Source organism: Apteryx mantelli, chromosome Z, assembly GCF_036417845.1.
Source record: "Apteryx mantelli isolate bAptMan1 chromosome Z, bAptMan1.hap1, whole genome shotgun sequence".
In the NCBI taxonomy this organism is placed as follows: Eukaryota; Metazoa; Chordata; class Aves; order Apterygiformes; family Apterygidae; genus Apteryx; species Apteryx mantelli.
In genome coordinates, this window is record NC_090020.1 from 52188657 (window position 1) to 52213613 (window position 24957).

The 24957-nt window shown below is 35.7% G+C and overlaps 1 protein-coding gene across 5 annotated transcripts in view; it reads left to right on the plus strand.

Moving 5' to 3' along the window:
* Positions 1–24957, plus strand: part of ARB2A (ARB2 cotranscriptional regulator A) — a 271256-nt gene that overhangs the window by 146123 nt on the left and 100176 nt on the right. For 4 of the 5 annotated variants that reach the window (XR_010886917.1, XM_067315874.1, XM_067315873.1 and 1 more), the window contains one exon: positions 5961–6080. The exons of the other annotated variant lie outside the window; for it this stretch is intronic. Coding sequence is in view for 3 of the 4 variants with exons in the window: in XM_067315874.1 (XP_067171975.1) it covers positions 5961–6080 (120 nt within the window). In the remaining variant the exon portion in view is untranslated. The remainder of the gene's footprint in view (positions 1–5960; positions 6081–24957) is intronic. 5 annotated transcript variants of the gene reach the window in all.

A 24957-nucleotide genomic window follows, 5' to 3' on the forward strand; every position in this document is an offset into this window, starting at 1 on the left:
CAAATTTCTTGCTTAAAAACAAATCTTGATGTAAAAGGAAAGAACTGTCACCTAAGCTTAAAACTAATTTGATTTTCTCTGGGGTGAGTGCTGAGGAGACTGATTAGAAGTTTAGGATGGGGTCTGAGCTTCTCTGTCCCAGTGAAGTCAATAATCTCTGAAAGCCTTGAGCTCCTGCCCCATCTGTAACTTTCCAGCAACAGGTTAGTTTAAAAAAAAAAACTGTAAAATTTGGCGTTGAAACAGGAAATATGCAAACCTGTCAAAGTAAGCAGTCTCAAAGGGCAAGCTGCTTTGCAGGAGCTAATTAACCTTAGGAAATAATTACACAAATATGCAAATGTTGTTTAGATAATTCCATGTGTTATCAACTCAGGTAGTCCATCATAACTGCAGACCTTGCAATGTCTAGATGTTAGAATCTGGCATAGTTGATAAGGCTTTGGTTGCTGCCTCACTTCAGCTTGCTATTTAACAATTAATGACTGTGATATTACATTAGTAAATTCAACCTGTTTTTTGAATGCAACAGAACATAACACTGTATTCACTGTATGCACACTGCTTATCTGTGTATTCCTAATGGCTTGAGTCATTAAAATGTTATATACCTTTCAATTCATGCACTAGCAATATTGGAAAAAATGACAAACCAAAACTGTGGTCTCGTACTCTGTTTTTTTCACACGATGGATTGCCTGAGAATTTACCCACAATCATTTTTTTTTTTCATGGACTTATATACCATTACAGCCAGAATTTTTAAACTGCAAGTGAATTCTCCCACAGTCAGAACTTTCTTTGAAGCAGGAGAGATTAGGTGTGTCATTTTATAATAGAGTGTTTCTACTGATACGTTATAGACTCTGAGACAATATAGTAACGGGCTAGTGAGCTTTGTAGGCTGGACAGAAATGAGGAAGATACAGGCCAAAAATGGATAGAAGGGTAACAAAGAGAAAAATTTCTGAAGACAAGGATTCTGAGGTGTAGTAGAAATTTATAAGAGAGATTAGAGGGCAGGACTTTCTCCCTAGCTCATGTCCCTTTGCACCACTGCAATGCTGTGTAAGAGACCTAGAACCTTGCCAGCTGGATATGCCCCTGACCCCGAGAAGTCCTCTGAAACCAGCGCAGACAGCTTGTGCCATCCGAGCGTATGGCATTTATGAGGGGCAGAGGAGGAAGGGAAAGAGCATTACTGCGTGCCAGTTATTCTTGGTTGAAGGTCCCTTTGAAACTGAGCCCAGCTGGTGTAGGTTAGAGCAGCCCAAGACTTTTCTAACCTGTGCCAGAACTTGAGTCAAGGCTGAGCAGATCAGAGAGCAGCAGCCTCTTTCCCAACTCTTACCTCAATCTGTTGCTTTAAGCAGCTCACAGCTGTAGCAGAGGTTCTGGCACTGGAATATTAAATGACTTCATATATATGAGCAAGATGAATTTATTAATCATTGTCATATTATTTCCATAGACTGTGCTATCAAGCTGTTTGATTAAACTTTTGATATTAAGATGAAAAGTTCCATTTTAACCATTTATGATTTATGATTTTGAGCAATAGCTATTTGGTTTACAAAGTGAGGACCTTTTTATATATAGTTAATAGTGTTTAAAGGATATTGCAAAAAAACAAAAGCCATTTGTCCCTAGAAAAGGAAATGCATTCTCAAAGTAGTATTTGTGAATGCTCATTTCTACCACATGAAATAAATTTTCATTCTGTTTACAAACATTAGATGATCGTTTCTCATTGAAAATAAATAGTTCCACATGGCAGTAGCTTCTTTGCAGTACTCCTATGCACCCATCATTAACTGAACCAGAACCTAATGTGTGGCTACTTATATTCCATATTACTTTTATGAATGCCCCTTTTATAGCTAGTTCCTGAAACGCGTACCTCCTTTAGCACGCAGGCAAAGGAATAAATATAACATAAGCAACCTAAAATACCTCTGAATTACTTCTGTTAAATGATTTTAACCACATATATCTCTCAGGTAAACTTCAATGGAATTTGCAGCATGCAAGTATGACAGATGTTCAATATCTGATAGTCTCTATAGTGTTGGTAGTCACTGACAGCAAATAAGGTATATTCATTCTATTTTCATCTGCAAAAAGTACTAAAATTCAATAGTTATTAAGAAAAAGACATGGTTGTCTTTATTTATCAGTGAATTAAATGGTAAATCTTACTGATATTATTCCATAAAAAATGGAACCGTGTAAGATTTTTCATAATGGGAACACATGCAAAGATTAAATCATTTGTACGCAGAGAATTTACTCCATTCCCCACCTGAACAAAGCAGAGCGCAGGTGCAGGAGTTCACCTGATCTGTAGTTATGAAGCACTTACCTGTTTTCAGGCTCCTTCATGTTGATTAAACATTGCAGAGAGACCTTTTCACATGACAGATCTTAATTTTTTTTAACTTTTATTTCTAATGATACATAACAGAGAGTTTTGCAGAAATACCTTCTTTCATCAGAGTAAGTTTCTTCTAATTTCAAATATTAAGACCAAGATGAGAAATATTCAAAAAACAAAATATCCTCTCTTCTTTCCAAGCAGGCTTCATACAATTATTCAAACTCGCATGAGTCTGCAAAATCTTTATGCAATGAGTCTCAGCATAATTTATAAGAAATAGGCCAAATTCAACATAAAATGCACTAAAGACTTATTTTAGCTTGAAAGATAAAAAAAAATCTGCTGCAGAAAAGTCAGTAGAGACAAATGTAACCTAAAATCTACATGAAGCAACTACAGATTAGTTGAATGTCTTAGAAAAAGAAAATAAATTTGAAAAAAAACATATTTTTCACAATCATACTTTGGAGACAAAATTTTCCAAGATGGATGCCTCAGGATAGCTACCTAAAATGTATTTGGAGCTCCAAATAAATTATCAGATTTTCAGAGTGATGAAGACCCACAGCTGTTGACTTCAACACCTCTGAAATCAAACTACTTATTTAGGCATAGAATTATCGGTTTCAGATGACCGATTTCAAGCACTTGGAAATTTTAGTTCAGCTTTCCTAGCACCTTTCTATCTCAATCCATTGCAGAAATGAGAATGCATTGAGCCTCAGCTGCCTTCTGAGGTACATAACATGACTTTTCCCTTCCTTTTTATGCAGTCATAGCGGTAATTATGTAAAGCATGACCAAGAGGCCTCCACTTTATCAAATAATTTAACAAGGTGGTATATGAGTGCATTGTATTTAGCTGCAATGAAAAGAAGGAAAGCAACAGCTGCCTGAAACTGTCACCTTTCATATTAAAACTGCAGTATTCAGCATCATAATTTAAGCAGGGCCAGACAGATGTGGCTAATCCCTGTGTCCTTATGGACCCAGCGTAATTCCAAATCCTGAAGAGACCTGCATTATTCTGCAGTCTGCTGTGCCCACGTACATAGCCAGCTGTTTCTTGTATGGACACAGCATTGGTTTATTCTCCATCAAAGTTGTTTAAAATAGAAGCTTGTTACAAGGAAAAATTATGCGGACTCTATGAAGAAAGATTTTTTCTTTTAAACGTATATTACTCCTCCAACCTTCTTCTCACACATATGTACATCTTTTACCATGTTCAGAGTTTAGCAGAGTATATACGACAATACAGTTTATCCTGCCATTTTATGCCTTTTCACCCATAATAAAAGAAGTGGTAGTTACAGTCTATATGTAACTTGTTTTAGTTCATTTCTTTTTGATTTTATAAAGCCAAATTGAGTCTTTGAACTGGACTGTGGAACTGTGCAGTTAATGATTTGGTTTACTAGGCCACTGGTTATGCTTTAATTGGTGGAAGCTTTTTTTTGGACTGAATTTCTGAATATTTTAGAAGCTTCTTGCTGCTGTCTTAGTCTTGAGACTAATCCTAAGATTGTGGGCTTTTCCCAGCAGCATATGAAATAATGAATACAAAATACCTGAAGACAAAATGTTAACCAGAAGCAACCTCTCCTTTTTGTCAGAACTAAACCAGGGTTATGCACCTTTATAAAAATTGCTCTTACAAGAATTAATTGCAACCATTATTAATTAAAAACAAGTATCATCTGCATATTTGACTTAGATAAATCTTTCAGTTAAACTAGTCATTTAGAAAATCTCCATGTGTTTTAATGTGCCTTTTCCACAGGTATCTTAATTAAAATACATCACTTCCCTTAAGAAGCTCCAGTTCATGTTGTTCTTCAAGTTTATCTTAGTCTGCTAATCTTATTTTTCTTATGAAATTTCTTTTGAAAAACTTCCCTCTTTCCTCAGAAGGAGGAGTCTGCTGTCTCTACAGTCAAATTTCAGAATACAGTTGAAAGACAGAAAATGAGCCCTCCCTCATGCTAAGGTGATTTACAATAGCTAATATAGTAAGTTAACATTATGTTACATTATAATCAAGAGCAGAATCTGTCCAGCATTAAGAATATCTTCTCTGCTTTGCAGCAAATTTGCTAAATATGTTTTAGTCACTGCTACTGTAGAGGAAAGAATCTCAAAAGCATGTAATTGTTTTAAAAGCTTTAGGTACAGATCCACAAAGATTTGTAGGCATATCCCTCTTATTTAGAAAACTGGGCATGAATATAGAAGTTAAAGCCTAAATCCACCAAGTTATTTGTGTCTGTCTTTCCACTGATTTCAGACACCCATTAGATGTGTCTTAAATCCCCCACATTATGTTTCAGAATAGGACTAAGATACAGAATTGCTTCAGTGTTCTTGATAAAGTTATAATAATCTTTACAATGTAATTATCATCTTTTGATTGTCAGCTGCTTTTGCTGGTATGTACTTACTTTTCGCCAAGGAAATGAGGCTTCTGTTGTCTGGGTCGCTGTCATCGAGGGACATGAATTTAGTGGCGGGGCAGAGCAAAGGAGAAAGGGATGCAAATTCTAGCAAACCAGGCTTCATTCACTGATAAACTTCCGGCCTAAAAGCTCTGGAGCTGGAAAGAGCCACAGTGTTGTGTTACACAGGTGTGAAATCTTGGTGTCATGTTGGGGCATAGGAGCTAAAGAGCATCTTATTCTTGTCATCTGAGACTTGACAGATTTGGAGTTAGGGCATAGACAATCGGAGCAATTAGTAAAATACAGAGGGGAACAGGGCTTTCTCATAGTCTCAAAGGAAATTAATGGCAGAGATGGGAGTGTGCAACTCAGATGTTTGACAGTGCGCTAAAATCAGTGTAAATCATTCCACTGACTTCAGTGACTCTTCTAAATTGACTTGGATTCACAAATTCCTGTTCATTAACGGGAAATAGCACTCCCCAAACTCTGAGACTCCAAAATAATGGCTAACATCAAAGCAATCAAGAGGTGTTTTGTCTACACTAAATCTTATAATCTATAGTCACAAGCTAACAGTAAGCAGTACTTGAAAAGGTAATTTTAACTGCCGTAATTTTAATCTTTGACATATTTGTGTTGGACAATATTCCATTGATGTATTACAACATACAGGCACTGGAAAAATATGCAAAAAATTCTAAAGATTGGAATTGTATTTATATAGTTCCTATACGCTTTTATCTTTTTATCATACTTAGACCTAACTACTTTAAACAAACAATCAGTAAACAACTATTTGACAAAGAATTGTTGAAAATATCAGTCAGAGTAGTGGCTTATAATTTTTTTGAATGCCTCTGTTAGGCTGAATTGCCAACATGATATTTAGACAAAATTTTGCAGATGCATAATTTTTGTTGTATTTTAATAAATAGCAACAAAAAGCGATGGTTTTACTGCCTTTAAATTACAATCTTAAGTTTCTTTTATTTAGACAAATGAATCTATTCATTTTTTGACACTGGAGTAAATTCATTTGAGGTTTGTTTTAACAACATGTTAACATACAGGAACATGTTACCTTTAGATAGAGTTGCCAGTTTTTAAAAGAAAACTTATCACAAATGTAAATTTTTCTGCAGGATAATGGATCTCCTGAAGAACATGCAATTTATGTGTGGGACCATTTTATTTCTCAGTCAGCAGCAGAGAATGTGTTTTTTGTTGCTCACAGTTATGGTGGACTTGCATTCGTAGAGTTGGTAAGTGTGACTTCTCCATTGCCTTCTTTCCTAAAGTCTTTCACAGATTTTCAAAATTCTTTGTGATCACCTTCTTCAAGCAGCAATTTAGGAACAACTTGGACCAGTGGTCACATATAGCTGTGTGAGGATTTCTTTACACTGTATTTTTCTCTTTTACTGAATTAGATGATAAGGTTCTAAGCGTACACTAACCTGAAAAAAATGTGGTGAAACAAAACTCATTGGAGCTTCTTATTTTAGACTATTCACCTAAAGGTAGTACTCAGTGAGTTTCTGCTCTGTGCTTAAAGAGACTGGAGGTTAAAACTGAGAAAAGTAAGAACAATTTTATTGCTAAGTCATCATTAATAAATGCAAATTCTTGTATGTTTATTGGAATTTAGCATGAGGGGAAATTTGGGGAAAAGCAGTTTTTCAACAGAGATCCGCAGAAGTTGCTGGAAGACTTTTTTCAATTTAGTAGGCTCTGGATAAAATCTACCGTGTTGTAAGTTGACGAGAACTCTGGTCAACTGTAAAACTATGCTACTCATGAGTCTGTGACTGCTGAAGATAATGTTAGTCAGCCTGTTCTCTACAAGGCAAATTTGTTCACCCTATCTGGAATAAGAAGAAGTTGCCTGTTCAATTTATGCAGCTTGTATAGAACACAACTATAGTCTTCTCATTTAATTGTAAAATGCTAGTGTAATCAGGACATGTTTTACTGAAGAAACTGTAAAAAGCTCTGTTTCTTGTGGAAATATAAATTTAGGAACTAACGACATTGGTTTTATAGATACAGGAATCAGCAGACATATATTCACAACTTTTGTCTATAAAATACTAGTTTAGACTAACAAACTGTAAAAGTGGTTACTGCTAAAGAGGAAGATCAATGCCTCAGTTAAGAAAAAACATGGATGAGCATTTTGTTTCTCTTCCTGTGTTGCTTAGGCAAGAAAAATCCAGAGCTGCGCAGCATTGTGTTAAGATTTTAAGAGGGTTTTTTAAGTGTTTTTATTTTGTAGATATTAAGGCCATTCTGATTTTCCCTGTGCTTCCTGAAGATTATTTTTAAAATATTTATCATGTGTACAGATTTTGAAACTTGAGAATGGTTTAGCTGATCATTTTCCTCAGATATTTTATTATCTGGTCAATAAATAGTCTCCACACTCAATTATTCAGAGATCGAGTTTGTGAAGTTAAATAACTTTGTATAAGCACAACTTCAGGCAACAAACAGCTTCATAAACTGGTTGCATTATATGTGACTGTTGTTTCTTGGATGCAGTAGTGTGTGGGAAATATCTGTTCTGTTTTCTTCTCTTTGACAAGCTATGATTTTCAATTGCTATATGTTTCAGCCAAGGTTATTCTGGAGTGCTTTATCTTTTGAAACTGAAAGGTTAGCGAAATTTTTGTAGGTTTTGTAAAGCCATGTTGTTTGGGTCACAGGACACCTGCAAATATATACACTTAACATAAGAAGGCAGAAAGTACAAAATGACTTGAGACCTTTCTCACTTTTTCCTAAACAAAGTGCTTATTTGAAAGAGGTTTGGAGAGTTAGTGCGTAGAGGTTTTCCATCGCTTTTCAGTCAATGGCTTGAGATGGCATGGGTAACAGATGACCAATGTGTCATTCCCATTTTGCCTGTTTCTCTTGTCACACTGGTGGATATTTCTTCACTTTTGTTCTACTTTAATTTGAAGCACACAGATGTTTCAGAACAAGACTTGACTTCTGACCTTGAGGCTTCTAGGGTCAGGGTGCTCAGGGCCTGTGAAATTATCACAAGCTGAGCTAAAGTTTTTATCCATCACAGGAAGTAACCAGTAAGTAAGAAGTTAAAAAGGAGCTTTGTCAGAGGGACAAGATGGTCTCAGTAAGGGTCAGCTTCTGTAGTCTGCTATCTCTGCAGGAGATGCATGCATGAGAGGAAGAATATAATATATAACCATTGGCACATCACATATCTGTCAAGCAAAGCTAGACCTGAGAAATATATTTAATGTATCCTGGTTGTTTTTAAAAAAAAATCAAAGGATATTATTAACACATGTTTTTGGTAGAGGTAGTTTGATATCTGAGTTCCACTAAAAACAGTTAATAAAATAAGGTTTACACTGAAGCAGAGGTAAGATATAACTGAAATGCATCTTGAACTATTTTATCCTGATATTAATTTCAAAGATTTTATTTTGTTATAATCTCCTTTCTTTTCAACTGTGTATCCATATGGCAGTTAGCAATTGCAAAGAGCTTGAAAAAATAAATATAGCAGCTGATGGGCAATTACTGTCTTACAACAAGTGCATATTCAATCACTTTCTCTCATGTTTTATGTGGGGGAGATCTTGAGGCTGATATAGCAACTATACCACCTCTACACTTGCTACACAAGAATTTTGGGTTAACTGATTCATAAAAATATACATTACAGTAGTTGCAGAGACCCCTTGCACAGCTGTTCATTCTGAATCCATTCCTCTTACAGGAGAGTAGTGTGAAGCATATGGCTTTAATTTGGAGTGAAGGGTTCTGCCTGGGCCCTTTGCATTTGATTGTGCCTGCAGGAAAATAAGAAGACAAGAAAAAAAAAGCAGAAAAGTCAAAAAGCATTTGAGTTTTCAGTGAATATCTTTTAAATTGTCTTTGTGTGTTCGGTGCTGCTAGATCTGTCCTGATTGTTTGCAACCACCTGATCACCAGAGATCTCTAGTTCATCACTTCTTCATGGTGCAAAACACTCTCCAAATAACTGACACTTTAGTGTTAGGCAGAGAAACCTGATATTAAACAATGGCTGGTTCATGGTGGTTAGTAGGATCTCAGGTGAAGAGCATTGCAGAGCTGTTGTCCCTGGAGTAGTAATGGGAAGCTTTTAGCCTTACAAAGGCAGAATATGTCCAGGTACTCCTTTGCTTGCACTTTTTTAAGGAACTGGCACAGAAAAAGCAGCTCTGCTCTGCCTCTCCTCTTTCCTTCAGGTTTCCAAAATCCTATACCGGGATGTGGGCGTACGTTTCAGTAGAAAACTCAGAGTGGTAAGATAGCAGTTATAACCACATCTTGTGAAGTTGGAGGAGCATTTTTACTTAGTCCTAACAGACTGTTGGTGGCCAAACTTCCACTTAGTTTGGAATTTGGGCTCAGTCTGGAAACCAAAAGAATCAGGCTGTGATTTGGAAGACCCTTATTAAACAAGCCACTTAAACTTGGCTACCATTTTTAAATATATGCTGCAGCATCTAACATTTTTATTGGTGTTTGCAACTTTTGTGTCTGACAGCATTTTTGCATGTCTGTGGTTGTGAGATACTAAGAAAAACAGGGTGAGTCTGTAATATCATGCTCAAATGCACAGAAAGTGTTGTCCCCTTACTGCAGTGTAGGCACACAATTTCTGTACCTTACTGGGTCGTAGATTACTAGGGGAATAACTGAAAGTGATTGAACACGTGTGGGAAGTAAAGTTCCATCAATAAATGTAATTAGTTATATTGTTTATAGCTTGAATTACAAATGCTAATCATAAACCTTATGCTAAAATTATCTTAACATTTAGTAATTAAAACTTCATGTAATTGTAGTTTGAAATTAAATGCATAGCTAATAATGTCTTAAAGTAAATTACTTTTTAAATACACAGCACTAAAAATAGTTGTTGGGTCACTGTGTTCTGCTAATTACTGATTTTGAAAAACTCAAAACATGATTCATGAACACATCTCAGCTTCTTACTTCTGTTATCCCTTACAGAGTGTGGTTGATGGTTAATTGTGGAACTTTCCCAACTCCTAGCTTATAATAATTTTATGAAATTTAACAGAAAGTGAGAATTTTGAGTTTATGGAGTCAATTTTATATTTAGTTTACAGAAAATAAATTTTTGGTACAACGCCTCCTTTGAGTTTTTCTGCCAGTTTTTGTGGGTTTACAATTATTTTGCTTTAAAAAGAATGTTTTCCCTTGTGAGTGCCTGCATAAAATACCCTCAAAGAAGAGAAAATAATATATTGGGCCCAACTGCCTACCTGAGTCCCATGCAGGACCATTGCAGATCTGATTACAATATCAGGGTCTGTCTGCCTTTAGATGGGGAAAGAAAGGTTGGTCCTAGATTAGTGTGACATTTAAAACTATCCATGTCCATCTTTTAAAAAGAACAGATGACAACTACTCATTTTGAAATCATGAGAAGAATTATTAAGTCTAAGCTGTCAAAATTGTAAATTAGGTGTTCAGAATCATGAGATTAAAAAAAAGATAGATTTTGTGAAATATTTTTCCTGTCTGCCTCCGGTATTTCTGAGACCCCAGTCTTTGCATTTTCAAGGGCTTCCTCACTCCCTTATGAACCAGAAACATACCTTTTTGTTTTTCAGTGACACTTTGGTGCTTTAAGAAAAAACACCAAATTTGAGAATCACGACAAAATTGTTAGAATTGATAGTGGTGTCTCCAGCTTATAGCATTCACTTTAAAAATATAAAGCGCACAGGGGATGTAATATAATTAAATCAAGAGAAGGAAAGTAGGTCCATTGTCCTTGAGCGGATGAAAAACTATTCATTATAATCTTTATTGACTAAAATGTTGGGTGTGTATATTGAAAATTTGCACAAAGGTATAGGAAAAAAGTATGTGTGTGTATATATATAAAATCAGCTTTGTTAAAATGGGTGTCCTTAAAACACACTGTTCAAATTACTGTACCTGCTCTAGCAACCTAGTTCCCTCAAAATCAGCCAATTTTGTCTGTTTGAAATCATTTTAGATCCATCATTTTGAGATATGCTCTGTAATACACTGCCACTTCATTTTGTTGTATTGTGCTGAGCTGAGCGAGGACCTGACCCTGGCAAGAGCTTACAGCTTAATGATAACGATGATAAACAGACAGCGGTTGAACTTCCACAGGATCCAAATGTGATCCTGTGATTAGTCAGCTTTTTCTATCAAGGGAAATAGTAATGCTAGCCAGCATACCGGCAAGATTGATCTGAGATAATATGAGACAATTCTGATTACCCACATTCAAAAAGATTAATTCAGACAGGAACATATACAGGTAAGAAGTGTCCGAATGCTTAGAGTGCCTATTTTACTAGAGGAGATGAAGAGGATGTTCACGTGATGTGATACAGTGCCACACAGAGATATCTTACCTAGCTTGAATGCCAGAATCAATATAGTCATAGAAGCATTACACACACCCCACAGGCTTATCAGTCTTAATAAGGACTGTATAATCTGCTAATGCTGTTATATTAATTTTGGTTGCTTCTGAAAAAATGGGTTCAATGTCTATTCTGTATGGCCTTGCATTGTGCTACCGAAGCATACTTTAAAAAAGCTTGGCTTGTTTAGCCTAGCAAAGGGAATCTTAGAGGGGTTGATAGCATTCCGTAAATACAACGGGAGAGTAAACAGCAGGGAGGGAGAGCCATTTAAGCCAAGAACAATGTTGGCACAGGGACAAATGGATTAAAACTGGTGATGAATAAATTTAGGCTGGAATTAGGTTTCTCACCATTAGATCAGGAAGGCCTATTTGGGAACAAGAAGACTGGGGCAAAAATCCTACCTAGCTTGACCCATTTAAGAAAAGAACTATGTGAAAGTAGAGCCTTAATAAGACCTCAATCTATGTTCCTATGAAAGTGAGCACGTGCAGGTGGGTATTTTCAGCAGCAAACAGTTGGGCCCGGTTTAGATTAATTTTTCTGGAGATGGTGCCTTTCTGATTCCAGACTTATTCCATGGCCAAATTTTCTGCCTCAATCTCTGGAAACACCAAATTTGAACAAAAACCAGACCAACCCCCAAATGCTAATGTTCACAATTTTTTTTCTCCTCACTCATTTTTGGAAGTAGTGGACTTATTTTTGCTAATGCTTTTCAAAATCCATAAGCTTCAACTTGAAGTAGAAAGCAATGAGGATGGCATATTTCATTGTGAGTGATTACAGTAGTAAGCAAATGAAATAAGGAGCTAATCAAAAATATTTAAGTTTCTTACTATGCTCTATCAGTAGCAACTTGTTTATCACATTTTGTTTTTATTGATATATATATATGTATACTTTGCCCATTTTAACACGAGGCAGATAAACATTTTAGGCCATTCTTGAGTTTTCCTATTTCAGCCTAAATAAGTAAGCTGACAAGTGTACACTGGTATCATTATTTCACTTGCTACTATTTATTATTATTATTATCTATTTATGTTGTGGTAGCAATCACATAGTAGTGCCTTGCCTTGAAGAACTTGCAGGCTGAAAAAATAGTCTAACAGGGAGAGACAGAGGAATGATGAGTGATTACCAAATAGAAGCACGCAGTTCAGAGTACCATAACCACATGTCCTTTTTCATTGTTTTTGTTTTAGTTTAAATGCTATGTCGGCACCCAGTTTCTTAGTTCATCCTCAACTCTATCAACCTTGGTATTGGATGACAGAAGAGGATCACTATAATGGAAGTGCGGCATATGTCCCTTTGCCAAGAGTTGGCTGTGCTGCCACTTCCAGAACAGAAGTGAGGCACTGGGCTCAAGTTTTGAATATGCATCCCTACTCATTACCATGCTCTAGATAACTTGCTCAGCCTCATTACTTTTTGCTTCCTCTTAATCATTTACTGATTTAATATCTCATGCTTCAAACACTCAGCTCAATCCATAGTCTGCAAGCTAGCAGCATGTATGCACTTTCCCAGGTTCTTTCAAAAGAAGGACAGTGTTTCATGGCTCACAGCTACATACTGTATGCTAATTGCCTGTGTCACCCATCATTAATTAACATCATATTGGCCAGCTGATATTAATTTTCTAGTTTGACACCAAAATTGGAACGCTAATTACAGAACAAATGAAGAGTTGGAGATGGGTAGAAGTTAGAGCTATTAGCACACCAAATCGAGTTACTTGGAAATACATGTCTACATTGTATTGGAATTTGGAGGTCAAAGGCAAAGCACTTTCTGCATATCCCTGTAGATACCTTTCTAGAGATGCATGATCTCACTAGTTATATATTTTTATAATTTCTTTGCTTTATTTTAAATTCAGTGCACTACACAGTGAACAGTTATTTTTAGTCTTTGGTAGGAAGAGCTTTCCAATATTTAGCAATTGTTCTCATACTTCTATCCCTTTGTTGTCTTCTTGCCCAACTATATATAACTCAGTATTCTCTCCTTTTTTTTTTGCCTTTTTTTTTTTTTTTTTTTTTGCTTTTTTACCTTGTATCCCTATCTGAATTCACTCCTATTTGTCAACATATTTCTGGCAGTATGCTGAAAATTGAACTCCATATTGTAAGTGTAGTTACTATAGTTAGCTCAAGAAGAACTTCAGTACCTTTGTTTTGCCATCCAACTTTTTCTCAATGTCACCTTAACAGTACTGAATTTTTTTTTTTTTTTGGAAAAGTTGCTTTGAATTTGATACCCACTGATGTTCATGGATCCCTTGCAGTGTTTTAGTAACCTCAATTTCCCTTTCTCCAGTTGTATGGAATGTTGTAGATTATTTTATTTTCCCAACAATATTGTCTCACATTTTTCCAAATTAAATCTAGCTGCATTCTGGCCTTTGTTACACAAGATGACAAACTAGATTGTCACAGTGATCCCTTGTGTGCTACAAGTCTATGAATCTTGGAAGCTCGTTTAGTATTTTTTTCATGCCTTACTTCTCTTGGCAGTTTCTCCCTATTTAATGTCACCTGCAAATTTAATTAATTCCAGATCATTAATGAAGGTGTTAAATAAAACCATATTTGGCATCTATCCCTATATCTGACTAGCAACTTCCTTCTGGCTCAGTAAATTCCTTTTTATTAGTATCCTTTACTGCATTATTTTAACTGTTTTAAATTCTATGAGACCATATACTTAGCAGTCGGTTTGAGTTTATTTTTCATTTCAAATTCTATCTTTAAAAGTACCCTAAAGCCAAAGCATAGAACCATGTTCAAAGAATGTGTCACTAGTCCTATCAGTTGTGGATATTAACTTCAGGACTTGAATCTATCAAAGCTAATGCGACAATGTCTGTGTGAAACAATCTCTTGAAAATGTGTGAAGTATGCTGTTCATCCAAATAGTGCTCTCCAAGACCCAGGGCAACTCAGCAAAATGTGTGTGGCAGAAAGAAAGAAATACAGTGGATAACAGTTCTTCCCAACCAAACCAGTGCATCCTGCTTCCTGACATGAGGCCTATGGACCTCCCTACTGGCCCAGCCTCTCCCAAAGGACAAAGCAAGGAGAAGATGGCTTCATACAATGCCTTTGCCACTCTGGATGAGCATGAATCTCTACTAGTCCTAAATCTGGATGGGGCCACATGGAGGTGCAGGGCCACATTACAGAGCACTGGAGAAACCCAGCCTGCCAAGTCCTAGCAGATTGATGAAGATGCTTTTCCCCCTCCCTCCTTTCTTAGACTGCGTGCAAATCACACATGAGACTGTGACTGGCAAGGTACCCACGTTTTGTCTGTGTTTTCCCCCAGTACGCTCAGCTGCATTACAGCTTAATCGGTAGCTGCCCACTTCTCCCTGGTGCCTGGTGCTTAGCCACTGCCCCCTTGGGCAGCCTGTGCCTCAGAGCCTGCAGTGGTGGCTGAGAGCAGGGCGGCTGTTTGAGCTGGCACTGCTTGTGACTATGCTGGAGGCATTACCTTTGATTCCATACAGTATGTCACTGATTTTCCACCGTATTTTGAAAATACTAAGATAGCCTTAGCAAATTTGATAACTCATTTCCTTGATGTGTTGTGGATGTATGCCCCTTGATTGACTGATTTATACAAACTCAGGTTTGCTTAGTATTGTCTGACCTGCTGATTTTCATTAGTTACTTGACTAGATATTAATTTCCTTACTGGCTGGCCAAAATTCTTCTCAAAGGTAGAACTTGTAATATCTAGCTGTGCACCTCCTTAGAGGTGTTTTCTGTCTGAATCATTTCATCCTCATCAGAGCTCTTTCAAACATCAGGACAATCCACTGACTATGAAGAAAGACAAGCTTTTTCTGTCTTGAACCTCTGAGAAAAGTACCTGACATTGAGCATCATATTTGTATCTCCACTTCTGTGATGTAAACTATTTCGGTTCACTTCCTTTCCTCTGCCCATGTTGAATTCCTCATGTGGTATGTACACCATCCTACTGCTGAGTTTGACTGCATAAATAAAAAGTCCCATCTTCTACTTTCCTGAGCAGTTTACTAGCTCTTCATCCATTTCAGGCTGAATTTCAGAATTTCCCTTCTTAATCTTTTAAAATCTTTTATGAATGCAAATCTTCCTGTTTGATTTTATTTAATCCACCGGCTTCCAGGTCTCATCAGCAAATGCATCTTTCCTCTGTGGTGTACACCTTTCAGTTTTCCTCATGCTCTGCAGATCTCTCTCCTCTGGAGATCCTCTCCCTCTTTTCTGGGAGTGGTATACCAGAGTAAGAAAATGAAGTCTTTAGAATGCCATTTAATGTGTATAAATGTGGTAATTGCATCTATAAATGGTCAGGCATTGGACTGACTGGATGTTCAAATAGCATGATTACTATTTTTTTTCATCAGGTACAATATGAAAAAAATGGCATTTTATTTAACTTTATAGGTTGTGTTACTTAATTCGCTCTAAATTAGTTTGGAGAACAGCTTAATACTAAGATTATACAACATATGGCGTCATCAATCTAAAAGGATTGCATTCTTTTTAAAATGTATATTTAAACGTTTACAAAGAAGAAAAGGAGAAGTTTTGAATTTGCTTATATGAGGAAGAAAATGGAAAAATCACATGTATTATTCCCTGGCAGGTTTTGCAGTGCATATAGATTTTATCTGGAATATTTGGATGTTTTCGATTCCAATTTTTTTAAAAGGTAAAAACCATTAAAAAAGGAAGTTGTCTTACTGTTATTTCATCCTTTTTCCTATTTCTCTGACATGATCTTATGCCAATAGGGCTACACAAGTGTATTGTGTTACTGTTAATTTAAATGATAATTATGGTGAAAAGTATATGTATGGCTTTTGTGTGGAACAGTAGAGATTTTATAAGACTTTAAGACCTGATTTAGTGGATCAGCCAAGGGAACTGCAAGTTGATAATATATTAGACATTGCAAATCCACATGGAGTAAAAGAAATCCAAACATACTTCGGGTGAAGAGAACTCTAAAACTGTGGTAGCATAAGAAGCAGCTGGAATTTGCATTTTATCCTAGAACTTTCCTTTCTTTAGTCTAGTGAAGATGTGTTACATAGCTCTTTCAGTATATTAGTAAAGTATTTTAATATTAAAAATAGCATGACTACCAGTGTTTAAATGTTAAAACAATCCTATTTAAAGGCTTCACTTGAATGTAATATTAAGGGAAAATTTATAAGTAGCTTTTGCACATGTATTCATTGGGAAAATCATGCTTTTAAAGCTGCAGAACTAAATTGAGATTTTAATACAAGATACCAGAAGGTAGAAGTAAAATTTCCTCATAAATACATTGAAAATAGCTTAATTATTTTTCTGTTTCTTCCACCTTCCAAGACAAATTAAATGTTATAATAAATCTCAACCATGTGGTATCAAGATACAAAGTGCATGAGGTTTTTACAAACTTGATTAAGCCAAACCATTTTATTTGCTTGTCAATATCTGGATTATATTTTGTGCTGGTGTGGCTCTAGCTGTTTGACAGGAGTCTTATACTTCTCTGCTATGAAGTTAAGAGGTGTTAGTGATCTGTAAAAGCAGAGATTCTTAAGAGGAAACGTTTTTGTAGGCTTTTTTTGCTTGTTCCTTCATCCTCCTCCCTTCTCTCCCCACTCCCTTTCCCAAGAACAGAAGATGAATAATGTTTAGGAAATCATTTTTTACCAGTGTCCGTAGGAAGACTTATTATTTTAGCAGTTTTTACTTAGTTATCAAGTAGTTGGTGAGCCTGTATGGTCCTATGGTCATGACTATTGCTTTGTGTACCTTACCAAGTTTTATTTCAATTTGGAAGTGTTTTTGAAGTATTGATGTTATATCAGTCAGCTGCTTTGCTTAGAAGCTTAGTATTTTCTTGAATTCCTTTAAGATGTAGTCTATTAGAGTCGAGGAGAGAAAGAAATATAATTACTATATTCTTTGACAGAGTAAATTTCAATCAACAGAATGATGATTGTGATGTTAGATCTCTGCTATTGTAGTTCTTGTAAAAGATAAACCTTTTATTTTTCTACATCGCTGAGTACTTTTACTGAGTAGTTTAGAAAAATATCAAAATAACAACACAAAAACCCAGCCACCCCCTCTTGGTTCTTATCCTGTCAAATCGCAAAGGCTGGTACATAACTTTCAGCGTTTCAGAAGATGCTAAAGTACATAAATTATATTTTCTCAAACTTCGAATTGTTGTTAATTTAACAATGTCGCTCCTTAATTGACTTACTTCTTCACTGCTACGATGTACAGCCCCGGAAGATTTTTAAACCAGCTGTTGAAAATAACCTAGTTTAAGAGTTCCCTGGAAGCGTGAGGGATTCATCATTATATATTTACTGTCTGAGGCTGATATAGCTGTAAGGTTTTTCAGCTGCCATTGATCTATTGCGCATGTTCCCTCCCCGGCTTGCAGGACATGCTTCTATTTGCATAAGGCCCTGGGCAAGGTTCTTTCTTGCATTGATTGGCCTGTCCAAGGGAGCCTGATGTGTTCTTGCATTGATCACTGTGTCTTTTCTTGGAAGACAGTGTTACACTGAGTTCATCTCAAACATTCTAGGGAGAAGGTAAAACTTTACTGCAGGTGTCTCAATTTTATTCAGATGTTCCTTTCAGTATAGGCCCTTTTTTTTTTCAGGGATAAGTGTCTTTTTTTCTTTTTTTTCCCTTTTTTTTTTTAATTTGGATGTGTTTCTGAAGTTCTAGTGTGGTATAGACTGGAATATTTTGAAAAGTTATGTTGAATAAAATTGCCATTATGTATGCCACTTATTCTGTGCTATTTTTTAAAACAATGCCTATAGCTTCCAGCAAAAATCAAAACTACTCTCTCTTCAAAGAGTTAGCGATTATAAATGGAGATTTAATCTAAGACTGTGCGGGTATCTTCGCTTAGATTAAAATTATTAGTTTGTAATGTGTGTGGTTTTGTACTACATTTTCTTCAGTCTTACAAAAATACTAAAAGATTACATCTTCAGAATAAAACTGTAGTCAAATTTTGGTTTTCTAGAGCTGTACTTCAAAATGAATCATGTAGATAATATTAAATTGCTAAATAGACTGATGACTGATCAGCTCTGTGTTGATCAGAGAAGACAAATACTTTCTATAATGTCCTAATTGTTACAGTAGTGATATGTCACTGGCTGACTTTCAAAACACAGGTTTGAAAGCCAGGTTCTTGACTTACCCTTGTAAAGGATGGAGCTTTTGAATGTTTCCTGCATTAACAATCCATATTCAGTAGCTAGTAAATCCACACTTGGAATTTCTCAGAGCCACATATTTGCCTACGTGTCTAATTGTGGAAAAGATGCCCATTATTGTAATCTGTCGAACATATTTCTGTGGTAAGAAAATTATTTGACTCATGGACTTTCCTGTAGGTTCAGGTGAAATGTGGTTATACCTGAAGGGTGGTTCATTTCTAGCATATAAACTGACATGTGAACTTTACCTAGCTTGTGATAGCTTGTGCATGTTGTTGAAAAATAAAATGTTGTGATAGTGTTCCTCGTCTGTAAAGCGCTGAACATCACAGAGTTGTTCCTTGATAATTTTGTAAAAATTTACAATGGATTTTTTTGTGGATGCTGTAGAATTTTCTTCAAAGGAAATAAGTATTCAGAGATGCACAGCTGAAATCATATTAACACTATTACATAAATTGCACTTTTTTTATAACTTGGATTATAGTTTCATGTCTTTCACAGAAGCAATAATGTATTGCATTGTATTGCAATGCTTTGGCTTAGGGAAACATATTCCTTTGGTCATTCAGTAAAACAAAACTTAAATAAGTATAATTCAGGTAGCGTATATGAAATTTCATCTTCATTATCATGCAAATGCAGTGAGAATGTAACATTTCCCAAGATGTCATTTGACTGTTAAGATCTTTAGAAAATGGCCTCTCAAAGCCACAAAGCTAATATTCCAGAAGAAAGCTATGTAATACCTAAAAATTGTCTGTCCTTATTCTATATGAATAACAAATGTAATAGGACAGACCATTATTAAAATTGCAAAAGAATGTGTTGACCTATTTGTACAGAGAATCTTTTCTGAGTTTGTATTTATGATGAATTCTAAGCTTCCAGTAGTATAGAAGATGAGCATACAAATACAGATTTCAAAATCCTATAGTAAAACAAAGTTGGATAGTAACTGGAAACATATTCTTTTTGGTTTTAGTATGTAAGTAGTCTCACACAGTGCATGTTAATATTGATAACTATTTTATTACATATAACAATATTCCTTGTAAATGGTATAAATATTGTGTGTCTGCATTGTGCACAGATTGAGAGTCAGCATCAATTTAACTTTTTATAAGCTGTCTTTTCCTGGTGTTTGAATCAATGAACATACAAGATAGGTACTTGCTAGGTATGAACTAATCTCTTAAGCGAGGAATGGAACTTGCTTTTTAATTCTGAAATAAAAGAAGAGTCTGAGTATCTCGTAGCAGTCTATTATCTGGTTATTCAGTTGAAGGCAAATGAGGGTACTTAGTTGTATGCGTGAGCTATATAGACAATAAAACCACACAAATAGGTGGTGGTAAAGGAGATCTTTAGCAAACTGTTCCAGTTTTGAAAAAGGAAGGGCAGAACAGAATTGTTTGTAAGCAATTAAAGTGAGGAAAAGAAATTTAATCTCTTACTCCAGGTAAAAACAATTTCTGGAAAAAAGTATTCGTAGCACCACTAACATTGTGGTGTTAAACAAAGTGGATGAATTAGAAAAATATGATGAAGACATATATAGGTACTTCTAGAGTTTCTGATACCCTTCACAGATATTATATAGTGAGATTTTCCCAGCAGATATTTGCAGCCCCAAGTGATGTTCTGCATGTGTTGAAGTAAGTGTTTTAAGCAGGTTTTAATAATTGGTTGATTTGTTGGGAATCTTCAACATCCATCATACAAGAGAGGCCTTTTTCTTGATAAGGTCTGAGTAAGAGCTGTAAAATGTACAAACTCATATTTTTAAGTTTTACTATGAAAGATATACATTTTATGGCAAAAAGTGGTATTTTTCAGGCTAATGTTATCCAAATAAGTATATAAAGAATGAAATGCCAAAATTTGTGGTTTTCATTTTTGATGTGGAAAACATAGTATTATAACATTGGAAAAATAACAAGGAATGACTGAAATGTCATCTCTCCTCTGGGTCACTAAGACATTTTCATTTTTCAAGCATGTCGCTAAAGGTAAAAGGTGGTTCTGTGTTATTTTGCTAGAGAGATATTTTCAAATTCCAGGTATTGCTATTATGACAGATATCCTGTAGCAATTCAAAAAATGTTTTTCACTACTTCATTCCCACCTAAAAATTTCTGTCCTCCATGCTTCATATGTGGTATCTGCCTTTCACTCAAAACCTTTTGATGATCTCACTGGCAAACTTCCATCACACAGGAGATACTCTAGTATATTTTTAAAAAGAAGAGAGCTATGATTTGACATTAAAGTTTCTTTGCACTATTTTTTTTTTACATAAAATGTAGTGTCTAAGTAATAACCGCTTAATCAAGACCTCCTAGATAATTGTCATCTGGTGCAGCACTATGAAAAAGGAATTGATAGAGCTTCATAGTCTTACTCCAGAAATGCTGATTTTCTGTCATGTTCCTATTTTGAGAAAAGGCTCTTCTGGATATGATATAGATAGTCTGCATAGCACCAGAGTAGTGGGATCATCATTTGAGCCCTGCTTTATTGCTAAAAGGGTAATGGGTGGTGGCATTCATAAGAATAATGCATAAAAAAGACAAAACAATTAGAATCATCCTGTTCTGTAAAGTCTTATATGTTTCCCACTGCCTTTCTTTCTCCAGAAATAAATAACAATTGTCCTATTTAAGTGGAGGCTAAATCCTTATTTTGTTGGGAAAATTTGCATTTTATTGCAAAACACAAAAAACAGTGATATAAGATATTATATGCATTACCTTGGATTGCACTTCTTTTGTAGGTACTCAATATATTTTTATATTTTGAAGCATTCTGCCAAGTACAATCTAAGTGAAGTTTTTCCCTCTGTGATTATGAAGCAAGTGCTATAGCAAAAGGAAATTTCCATAGCACTATATTTGGTAGATTTCATGAATCTATGGAAGGGGATAGCAAGTCTATATTTTGTAACTGCACAAGATTACAATCAGTTATATAATACACATTCCTTAAGGTAGCTTATTGTGGAAGAAAAAATCTTTCTGCCTTCTGATTCTCTTTCATACATATTAAAGTAACATTCTACAGTTTAAACAAACATTTCTAATTCAAATAGGTAGTTCAGGAGATGCATCCCATAGGAAAAAGCATTCACATGCATTCAGTAAGCCAAATAAATACATGCATAGGCTACAGTTTACCGTTCTGTACGTCTCTCTGTCTGTATATATCTCCCCCTGTGATTGCACGTATTACCTATTATTGGTGTCAAATTCTTAATAATTTTTAGCACAGTAATTTCTATAACATCAAAGACCTATTGATGCTGATAATGTAAGAGGTGTGTTTCAGTCCTCCCTGCTTCCCCCTGACCTCTTACACATTGACACACTCCCCGTCAATCATTGCACTTGCACCCAGCTATATCCCAAGTGAAACTTTGAGCTCCTGCCTGGCAGCTGCCACCACGCTCTGCACACCCTCGCGCGGCACAGGGGAGTCCTTCCCTGGGTCTCCTTGACTGAGGCAGCACACCACAGTCATGCACTTTAAACAGCAGATGTATCCAGGTCGTAAAAAAGCCTCCATTTTGATTTTAAGCTTCCTTGTAATACAGAGACAATGAATAATCCCGAGGTGAGGTCAGGCTTCAGGACTTGGTGCTTGCTTTTCTTTTGCTGGTGTCATTCATGCAACACACATGCCTGCACACTCACACACAGTAGATATGCCTTATAAATACTCTTACAGTCCTCAAAGGAACAGCGCGCAGCATAAACTTAGGATAAATAATATATGCTGTTTTCTAAAAAAAAACTTTTGTTGACCGATATGAAGTGGAACCCATTGTCACATTTTCTGCAGTAGGTTGAGATGCTCTGGCACAAGGGATCAAGCAGTGTTATGGCAAGCAACCTTGTCTTTTCTTCTATTCCTTAAAATAGTTGTTAATATCTTTGACTGTATGGCAGAAAGAGAGAAATAGCAATAAAAACCTCCTTATGTTTGTAATATGTGACTGTACTTTCACCTTCAGCCTTTCATGCAGTTTTGTGCTGAATTGAACTGTTCTGGAGTTTGGGATGGGTTCTCTGGGTGACAGTACTGTAAGTCTATGAAAAAATATTTATTGGTAATCGTCATGGATACAACAAATCTGCTGTAAAATACAGTGAAATTATTTCAGTTGCTATTGCTCACTTTTTTGGAATGTTAAATTACTGCAAAAATCTAAGAACAAACACTTTTAAATCTATTTTTTATGACTGCATACTCAAAATAAGCCTAAATGTGTATATGCCTTTTAGAGATTTTAATGAATCTTATGCAATTAAAGTTTCATCTGCAATTATACCCTAACAGTTATTGTAAGGTGTCTAAATACGTATCTACTGTCATTCTGAACATTGCATTTCCAGTCATTTGTCTCTTAAATTAATGCATTTTTGCCTTCTTCACTTTAAACAGGAATCAATTTATAATGCACATTGTAATCTTTTCGTAAAAGCCTAATTATGTACATTGCTTTTTAAAATGCAAGGATGGGAATAAATGTCTATTAATGCTTTACATGGAAAAACAGAATACAAACATCTTGTGATCTGAATAAATTTATAAATAGTCACTTGCACTTTTTATGCAAATGAAATTGGGCAGTCCTGTCAGGCTTCAGGTTTTTTTTTACATTAATATAAGAATAGCTTATTTGATATCTCATATATGTCTTTTTATAATGTTCGAGGCTTTTTCCATGCACGTGTAACTGGTGCCATCTTGTATCACTCTTTTTATCTTTTGTCTTTGTTTCCTTATTTTATTGCCTGTACTTCGTGGAAGATGTGAATGCTAAAGAACATATGACGTATACCATCATTCACAAGATGAACAGATAGCTTTCTCTCTTTGTCAAATGTTTATGCAGTAAAATGAAAAATTAAACAAACCTAGCATGACTCCCTGGTAATTTCAGGTTAAATAAAATATATACTGAAGTTTTACAGCACTTTGGCTGTTAGAGAGAAATTTTTGAGAGTGTTAATGGACTAATTTTAGATCCAAGGAGTAAAGTTTGAGGTAATTTGCTAAAAGGCATAGAAGTTATATTATAAAATTGTTGATACTGGACCGTAATAAAATCTAAATAGTGTTAACCTCCACTTAACAAAAAAAGTGGGGGAAATGTCAAAACACTCATTACAGGTTTAATTATAATTTCTGATTGATTCCAAACCTTCTGACTGTGTTCTGGCCATTCCAATTTAGTCATTCAGCCCAGGCTGCCTGTATTGTGTATTCAGCGGTTCCTATTAGACATCTTCACAGTGAGTGATTCTGCTGGGCTTTCTGACACCCGCTTTCATGCATGGCCTGCTATTCTGTGTGGAAGTGTTTTTCTGAGCTGCCTGGAACATTAAAGACATCTTGGCCATGTCAGGTGCTGTGTGTGCCTGTGTGTGCGTGTGTGTATATGCATGAGCATAAAATAATAAATAAGTGAATGCACACGTGCATGCACACACATACACTCAGGTAAATGCACCTGGCGTGTAAGTATATAATATAGTTTCTATACTGGTGTGTAGGATGAATATATTGGAAGGTGCACATGCGTGTAGTGAAGCATATCTGTAGATGTGCACGCACACATGCACATGTATAATACATCTGCTCACATGCATGCATACTTATAGCGCTTTTCCCTCACCTATGATCCCCCGTCAATGTTGCTCGCCTTCGGTTTTTCTCCGTAGCGACTGACACTAGGGGGCACTGCTTATCCTCAGTTGTAGCTTTCTTCTGGGACAGTGCATAAAACTCAGCTGAATTCTGTAATCTTACTTTAATTAACAATTGAATTCTTATTAAGAAATTCTAGGCTGTTTAATTCATTGTTGTTTTGTTTTTAGTCTAGTGTCTACATGCAGTGTTAATATAATGGGTGGAGTCATTTGTACTTACAAACAAATACAGAATCGAATGTCCCATACAGTAACAATTTTTTTTTTTTTTTACTTGAAATGTCATTCTTGGCAAAGCCAGAAGGCTAAGTTTGTCCTGTGATGAGGTTTAGATCCCTTGCCAGCTGTGCTCCTAGCCAGCGAGTGTGATGAACAGCTTTAGAAACAAGTGAGAGGATGGAGCAGTTAGGGTGATTTGTTTGAACAAAGGTCAAGAGAAAGATAAGCAGAGGACAAGAATAGGAAGTTTAAAAAGTGCATCTTCAGTATGTGTAAAATGTATATCAATTACATTATGCTTGGAAAATATTTTCACTAATTACAGTATGCTGAATCACTGAGTCACTGTTTAAGTTTAAATGTTTTTTCCATTCATGAACTCCTTTAATAGTGTTATTTGGGATGGGATTTGAAAATGAATTTGAGTGATCAGATTAGTCTGATTTAATAAGAGCAGGAATTATTTCACAAAACATCAGAAAATTTTTATCAGTATTAGACATGTTATCAAAAT